The 8,649-nt window shown below is 36.3% G+C and overlaps 1 protein-coding gene across 1 annotated transcript; it reads left to right on the top strand.

Annotated features, from left to right (window-relative positions):
• The first annotated feature begins 347 nt into the window (after positions 1 to 347).
• Positions 348 to 7,362, top strand: LOC125138463. Its single transcript, XM_047809739.1, has 15 exons — positions 348 to 503; positions 596 to 976; positions 1,127 to 1,423; positions 1,559 to 1,855; positions 2,174 to 2,548; positions 3,066 to 3,353; positions 3,477 to 3,773; positions 4,040 to 4,414; positions 4,631 to 4,918; positions 5,024 to 5,317; positions 5,471 to 5,845; positions 5,954 to 6,241; positions 6,741 to 7,033; positions 7,119 to 7,157; positions 7,256 to 7,362. Exons 1-13 carry the CDS (start codon positions 467 to 469, stop codon positions 6,908 to 6,910), a joined length of 3,762 nt encoding a protein of 1,253 aa, XP_047665695.1. The 5' UTR covers positions 348 to 466; the 3' UTR covers positions 6,911 to 7,033; positions 7,119 to 7,157; positions 7,256 to 7,362.
• The last annotated feature ends 1,287 nt before the right edge of the window (positions 7,363 to 8,649 follow it).

The raw sequence follows: 8,649 nt of genomic DNA, 5'->3' as shown, positions 1-8,649 counted from the left end.
TTATTGAGCTACATGGATCAAGTTCACAGAGACACTGAATATCACACTGTGTGAGAGCTATTAAGGCAGTGTTAAAGACTGAACTTGATAATAAGCACCATGCAGTGTGCTAGTAGTTTTCTAGTAAAGGTTTCATGCTGGATGAAATCTAGACTCATTGTGGCAGAAGAAATGAGAGGAAGCTTTACACGACACACAAACTGCTAAGCACAATGCTCCAAATGGTGTATATGTGGACTGACATTTGGTTTTAAGAAAAAAATCCATTTTTTTTATTCTGTTAGTAAATACTGACACCCCCCACCCACACACACACACACACACACACACACACACACATCTAATTAAGCTTGCACAGAACAAATGCTGTATTCCCGGATAATTGTCTTATAATCTTATTAAATTTATATCATGTCTATTGTAGATTTGCCATTTCCGTTTATCTGCATCATTTTGGTCTGAGATCATGAAACGGTTGCTGTTGCTGGATCTAATATTTTACGGTATGGTGTGTTTTAAACTTGTTTATGTATGGAAAAATAATAGTGAGTTATGAACGTGGGAATGAACTAATATACCATATTTTGGCACACAGGCATCTTGTTCAGCAAAACCTGGGCCTGGAGTGTTAATATGCCTTCAGACATTCATGGCCTATACAAATCCTGCCTTGTTATACCATGTAGATTCAACTATTATTGGGATCCTCCTAACAACCCATATCGGATAGTGTGGTATCAGTATGTTAACCGTGGATATCCTCTAGTGTTTGATGCTTGGCACCCTACTTCAGTGATTGATAAGTACAGAGGAAAAACCAGATTATATTCGAGACAACGTGGGGACTGCAGTCTAGTGATTCAGCACCTTAGTCCTTCCCATCATGGAGACAGAATATATACTTGGGTAGACCCTGAACATATTGGATGGACAACCTTCAAATTCTATGATGTTAGTACGTTAATCCATATCGATTGTAAGTGTTACATTTACTTACTTTTTTGTCCTTTTCAATCAAATTGACAGTTAAAAATTATTTTTTGTGTCTGTGAAAATGTAACTTTGTAATATGTAAAATTTATCAGATGAATATAATTGTGTTTTCTGTTCATTTTGAATGAGGCAGCATATCCACAAGACCCCATTGTTACCATTTCTGGAGGTCAGAAAATTGGGAACAGCATTACAGTTCAGTGCAGAACGTATCACACTTGTCCTTACAGACGACCCTCTCTGAGTCTGAGTGGGATAGAGAAAAAATCCAGAACAGACGAATTGAAAGATGAAGACTATGGTTATGGCAAATGGGAAATCACACTGACACGTGTAGGGGTTGTTTTGGCTGAAAGAAACACCATTCAATGTTCTGTTACACACAGTGGGGGTTTGTCTGCAGTCACCACAACAACACATAATGCCCAGTGTAAGTCATATTTTTATACTGTATAATTTTTGAATGCATCATTTTGTTCATAGAAAACAAATTGCTATGTGTATTCTGTTTACAAAATGTACATCTTTTTGTTGTCTTAGATAACACTATTATTACATATTTCAGGTTCCATTGATCGTGTCTGGATTACTCCTGTTTCAAACACAGAGTTTCTGGAGGGTGTGGAACAAGAAATTACTTGCTATGTTACCTACATGTGCTCCAGTGATCGACCTAACATTGTTTGGAATGATGGACAGTTAAAAGGAATCAGTAGTTATAGAACAATGCAGGACTCAAAATCTGAAGCTAAATCTACATTAAAGTTCACAGCAAAGGGTGATGATAATGGCAAGACCATTACCTGCCAAAGTACATTAAAAGGGAATCAGCAAAGAATGTCAATTACTTTAAGAGTTAAGAGTGAGTAAAAATTTCTAAAGTTAAGGACTTCATAGTCTACTTACTTATCCCTACTTGTCTAGCTCCTATTTGCATTAGATGTATGCACATCACTTGTGAATGCATTTAGAAGGCTTTCTTGACTGTTTATTACAAGAAATTTGGTTAATCTTATTCATAAGTTATGAATGCTTAAGGTTAGAACTACGTGCATGGCTTACAGTTTTGTTTCTGTTCTGTTGCTCAGGAATTGTTAATGTTTTTTTTTTAGGATTCCTAGACATTTAGTATGTCATCATGAAAATGTAAAATGAACATTTGAATGTATTTTTGTTTTAGGGTCAATGGGCTCACTTGACTGGAGTTTCACAATGCCCAGTGCAATTACTGGCATCCGAGGATCCTGTGTGGTCATTCCCTGCAATTATATATTCAAAAACTCCCAGCGTAGTGGCACAGACGTGAGATGGTATAAATTCTCCACTTCTGGATACCCTCTGGTGTATGACAAATCATTAAGCAAAATCGATGATAAGTTCAAAGGTCGGACAAGTTTGTATGACACCTCAAATGATAAGAGCTGCAGCTTAAAGATCCATCCACTCGAGCTGCAACATAATCAGGAAAGACTGTTTCCCTGGATGGACCAAACTCCTACTGAAAGCTACCACCGACAAAATTTTAAGGATGTAACTATTGCCCTTGAGGTGACAGGTACGATGAATGCTTTTACTGGTGTATACTTATATATTTATATAATATACAAAATATCAAATTTACTACAAATTTTACAATTTATTTTTAGTAATTGCAAACTTCACATGATATAAATGTCATTATGGTTTTAAGTGCGAAAAAAAGAACGATCAAAAACAAAAATGAAGTACATTCACAGAGCATTTTATCAGAAAACACTTTTCAACTACTCACCTACTGTACCACCATGAGGCCTCCTACAGTAGGCCCTTGAGCAATACCCTTAACCCCACTCCAGGATCAGCAGTACTATGGCTAACCCTGCACTCTTATCCCATATTCCTAATAAGCTGGGATATGCACAATCCAGGGTAGTTCAATTGGTTAACGCTAGTCCATTTTTTAAATATTCATGAATTGTGACAGGGCAAAGTGGGCTGCCTATAAAATAAAAAAAAATCACCAATCAAGTAGTAAATTACTTTTGTACTTTTTCTGTTTTGTCTCCCTTAAACTTTATGTTTACCCTTTAAAGATTTTGTTGCGAAACCAGAAGCAGAAATTCTTGGCACAGCTAAAGTTGGCGAGCCAGTAACCTTGTCCTGCAGTGTGTTACACACCTGTCCTGAAAGCCCTCCAACACTGAAACTGAGTATTTCACATGAGACAACAAGTCTCGTACATAAACCTTTGCATAATGGAATATGGAAGATAACCAGAGGGATTACATGGACAGTTGAGGAAAATGATAATTCTGTTGCTTGTACTGTGACTTACATTGGTGGACAGACATCAAAGACTGAAATCAGTCTTAATCCTATATGTGAGTCTGAAACAATGCACAATATCAGCGTGTACAAGTATTATTAGAGTAAAATTACATTTGTTTTTGTATCATTTTCTTATTGTGTATTGTCTTATATAATGCCTGTCTTATCTGTTATAGGTCCCGTTGATCAAGTCCAGATTACTCCTGATTCAAACACAGAGTTTTTTGAGGGTGTGGAACAAGACATTGTTTGCTCTGTTACATACATGTGTTCCAAAGACCGACCTTACATTATCTGGAATGGTGAAGATTTACCTGGCAGCAAGTTTCAAGTAACAAAGCAAGAAAAAAAACAGATTGCTAGATCCACATTAAAGTTCACACCAACAGCTAGGGATCATGGCAAGACCATTACCTGCCAAGCAGATTTTAAAGGGAATGTTCAAACAGTTAAAATCACATTAAGAATAAAAAGTGAGTAAGAACCTTTGATGTTAAAGCCTTCTATGTGCCTGTATCCTTACTATTCCTTCTTGACATGCATGTCCATCATTCAGCACATTCTGATGTCTGCCACATGACAAGAATTTTTATAAATCAAGCTCTTAATGCTTAAGGGTAAAGATAAAGGCAGGGCTAGAAGTATGAAAAAGAAGCATTTTGCTAATTAATTTTAGGATTCTGAAATATTTCTTATCATGACAAATGAAAATATTATTTTGTGCATATTTTTATTACAGGGTCAATGGGCTCACTTGACTGGAGTTTCACAATGCCCAGCACAATTTCTGGCATTCGAGGTTCCTGTGTGGTTATTCCATGCAATTATGACTTCAAAAATGTCCAGCAAAGCACAACCAACGTAAAATGGTATAAACTCTCCAATACAGGTTACTCTCTGGTGTATGGCCAACCAACACAAAATATCATTCAACAGTTCCAAGGAAAGACAAGTTTATTTGGCTCCTCAAATGGCAAAAACTGTAGCTTGAAGATCCAGCCGCTTGAAATGTCACATAGTCAGGAAAGGCTGTTTCCTTGGATGGACCCAAAATCTATTGAATCATACCACAGCAAAAATTTTAATCATGAAACTATTGCCCTTGAGGTGACAGGTATGATCACTTAATAATGAATATATGATACATAATGACGATATCATATTTATTACATATTCTTTCAAATTATTATAAGGTTAAGATTCTAAGAGTGAATTAAGATCACCTTCAAAAAAGATATATAGGATTCTTCACATATGTGATATCACACATTATTTTTGCCTTGTAACTATGTTTTGTATTATTCATAAATCGTATGTTTACCTGTTACAGATATTGCACCGATACCACAGGCAAATCTTCTTGGTACTGCAAAAGTTGGTGAGCAAGTAACCTTGTCCTGCAGTGTGATACACGCCTGTCCTCCAACACCCCCAAAGCTGAGCTTGAGTATTTCACATGGCACTCCAAATTTAATACACTCACACCTTTATGATGGGAATTGGAAGGCAACCATAGAGATGACATGGATCCTTAAGGAAAGTGATAAGTCTGTTACTTGCACAGTGAGTTACGCAGGTGGACAGACATCGAAGACTGAAATCAGTCTTAATCCGTTGTGTGAGTCTGAAACAATAGACAATGATTATAACTCAAAAGGTCCAGTACATCAGATAGTACACTTCACATTTTTGTCTTTAATTAACTCTTAACTATTTTTCTCAGGTGAATTTTACAAACCGGTAATAAGTCCAGCCCAAGAAGAGGTTATGGAAGAAATCGAAAAGACCTTTACTTGCACTGTGAACCACACATGTCTAAAAGAAAAACCAAACATAATCTGGAACTACCAAAACATGCCAGTTTCTGATAAAACGCATAAGGTTTCCTCCTACATGTGGGAAACGGTTTCCACTTTAAAACTGAAAGCATCAAGGGATGACCATGGGAAAACACTAACATGTACAGCTCAAAATTTAGAAGGAGAGACTTCAGATCATGTGACTTTAAAAGTAAAAAGTAAGTTGCAAGGTTTTTGGTTCATTTTTGTGTTGTGTAGTAAAAACAAAGGAAAACATCCACTACATACAGTATTTCACATGGACATAATGAATTAATTCTTAAATCTATCCTACTCATTGTGCATACTACGTTATTTATTTTCTAATAAAGGGGGGATGTTTTCTTTGGACTGGACATTTTCAATGCCAAGTAAGATCAAAGGCCTTCGTGGATCTTGCCTTGTCATTCCCTGCAGCTTTGAATTTAAAACAGAAAAACCTAGCAGTGTTCAGGTAAAATGGTACCTATTCTCCACAACATCATACCCTTTAGTGTATCACCCAGATAATAGGAATATCATCAACAAATTCTTTGGCAAGGCAAGACTGTATGGATTGCCAAGTGAGAAAAACTGCAGTTTAGAAATCACTCAACTTGAAATGTCCCACAGTGGGGACAGACTGTATCCTTGGATGGATCCAAAATCAATTGATACATATCACATGGATAATTACTATGACAAATCTATTGAACTCCAAGTCACAGGTAATTATTTTTTAATTTTATATAGATATTTTAAGTTACCAAGGAGTTTACGTTTTTAATTAAATGTCGATTAAATGTTGATTACAGTCTACTGGTTGCTTTTTACAGATCAAGCTGATAAACCAAAACTAAGCATTACTGGCATACCAAGAGTGGGAGAGCAAGTCACAGTGTCCTGTAGTGTCCTGTATACCTGTCCACCCAGTCCTCCAAGTCTTTCTGTGGGGAAAGCACTTGAGACTGATATTACTGTACACACTCCTGTACATGATGGCTTTTGGGAGATCACCAAGGTTCACACATTTATAATTAAGGAAGAAGAGCCAACCATTACATGTAAAGCCACATTCCATGGAGGACAAACATCAGAAGCTCAAATTGATCTCAAAGCCCAGTGTAAGTAGTAATGCCTGAACAGCAGCAGGCAGGCTTACTCCTCCTGATTATCGCAACAGTTTCACTGGACTTAAACAAATATCTTGCCATATTACTACCCTAGGGTGTGGGGTGTGTAAAGTCAGGTATTAACTCCTCTAAACTAATCAAAATATACAGTAGTTAATGCTGCCCCAATTTAAAGTGCCTATTGTGGTGGAGCAGGCAGTGGTGCTGTCTTATATTTCTAGGTTTTCTAGACTGATCCTGAGTGGAGTCTGTGTCCTTTTTTTTTAAATTTCCTTGTCTTGAAGTCATTTATGAAAGACCTTACATACTTGGTGGAACTGTTAGCAATTTGTGTCCTAAATGATTTTTACCACATGATGTTTCAACATATGTATTTGTGAATGATATGTATGAAAGGCATGCTTTATGATTCATAACTATACACAGTATTGACACTACAATATGCAGCAATACTTCTATGTGATCTTCAAACAACTTTTTTTATTTTCAGGTACATATAAGGATATAACCATTAACCCTGATGTGGCTGATGTTGTAGAGGGTGTTGGAAAGAATTTCACTTGCACAGTTTTCCATTCTTGTAAGGGTCATCCTCCAGTTTTCACCTGGAACTACAAAGATTTACCAGAGACTGTGGAGACTAAAAAGGCCCTTCATTAACCTGGGCCACCTACTCCAATATATTATATATAGCTTCACTGGAGGATGATGGCAAGAAATTGACATGTACTGCAACATTTCCGGGTGGAGAGATTACATCTTCTATTGTTTTACAGGTTCAAAGTGAGTGACTCAATGTTAATAACTGCATGATTAAAGCCGTTTAATGTTTATTTTATATAACTTATTGTTCTTATTAATGCTCTAGAATATGTGCCCAAAGTGGTGGATCCCTTTGAGAATGACAGTATGTGTTTATTTCTATTTTATACTTTGTCAGTATAAAGATTAAAGTGTTCTTATAATCATATATTTCTTAGCAACCTTTGGCTTGCTTTATTTCAGCTCTTCACATTTTTGAGGCAAATGTGGTACCCAAGATCAGTGCTCTGACCCGCTCCTGTGTGGTGATACCCTGTACTTTCCAAATTGGTGAAATACCTATTATGCGCCTTCGAGGTTTGTGGTACACCAGTAATGGTGAATATGTTTACCACACCGGACAGTTTAATGTTATGGACAACTTTAAGGGCCGCACGCAGCTTCTGGGGAATCCGGATGAACAGAACTGCACTTTAGAGATTGATAATGTCCAAGCCCATGATAATGGGCCATTCTGTTTCCATGCAGAAAAAGGCAATGATAAGTACAGATTCAACCACAGCTGTGTGTTCATCATTATGAAAGGTGAATCAGAGGTTTAATCATGTTAAGTGCATGTTTAAGTACATCAGCCACGAACTTGGTTGTATTCTAGCACTTCTATGACCATTAAATGATGGTTATGAACATATAGTACAAAAACATAAACCATCTTCATCTCTCTTTGAATGCAGCATCTCCAGACAAACCTGTGATATCGGCTCTTCCAGAGGAGATGGAGTCAGGCAAGCAATTCACATTAAAGTGTACTGTTACGCATACGTGTTCCTCACATCCCCCAAAAATCACATGGAATGTTCAGGCTGCCCGAGAAGTGGTGAGCCATGTGGAGCATAGTGCAGGTAAATGGGAAACAACCTCCACAATTACTTTCATCCCAACTGGCTATGAAAAAGAAGATAATCTCATTTGTTACGCTACTTTCTGGAGAGGAAAGAAAGAAGAAAGCTCAACATTTTTAAGTGTGAAAAGTGAGTATGGCAACATCCTTCATCATATTTGTTTATTGTTAAAAATACTGCCATGATGTATGTGACTTGTGTGTATTTTTTTAAGGATATGAAGGACTGGGTATGGAGACTGTGGGACTTTATATAATTCTGCCATTGTTTCATTTTTCCTTCTTTCTATTGTTGCTGGAATTATCATTTATAGAAAAGTCCAGAAGTAAGTTTTTTACATTTACACATTCATGTTCTTTCTAAATTTCATGTTCTTTTTTATATATTTTGCAATATTTAGCTTAATTTTTAATATTGAAATATTGACTCTACAATGACAGGAAAACTAGTGATGAACCAACATCTGAAAGAAGGCAATAATCTTTTATTCAAAATGTGTTTATATTATTATATATTATATGTAGAAATGTTTTTCACAGTAAACTAAATCTATTTTCATTTTGTTTTTAAATAGAAGATCAATTTGGAGTCAAATTTCAAGGTAAGAACAAACTCTAAGTCTCTTGTCTTCAGACTGTCTAGGTTGAATATTTAAAAACAAAGTATTAACCAAAGTGTGAGAAAGACAACTATAAGAAAATGTTATATAGCTGTGTGAGAATGTTAATATTGCAG

The sequence above is a fragment of the Tachysurus fulvidraco genome, unplaced genomic scaffold (assembly GCF_022655615.1).
Source record: "Tachysurus fulvidraco isolate hzauxx_2018 unplaced genomic scaffold, HZAU_PFXX_2.0 HiC_scaffold_116_np12, whole genome shotgun sequence".
Classification (NCBI taxonomy): domain Eukaryota; kingdom Metazoa; phylum Chordata; class Actinopteri; order Siluriformes; family Bagridae; genus Tachysurus; species Tachysurus fulvidraco.
The sequence above is the reverse complement of the archived record's forward strand: the minus strand, read 5'-3'. Positions and strand labels throughout refer to the sequence as shown.

Bases quoted from the DNA above. Each gene is read 5' to 3' on its own strand.
- LOC125138463 (XM_047809739.1), top strand. From the start codon at position 467: ATGAAACGGTTGCTGTTGCTGGATCTAATATTTTACG. The intron at 1,856-2,173 runs GTGAGTAAAAAT...TTTTTGTTTTAG, and splicing joins AATTACTTTAAGAGTTAAGA to GGTCAATGGGCTCACTTGAC. The intron at 5,846-5,953 runs GTAATTATTTTT...TGCTTTTTACAG, and splicing joins TATTGAACTCCAAGTCACAG to ATCAAGCTGATAAACCAAAA.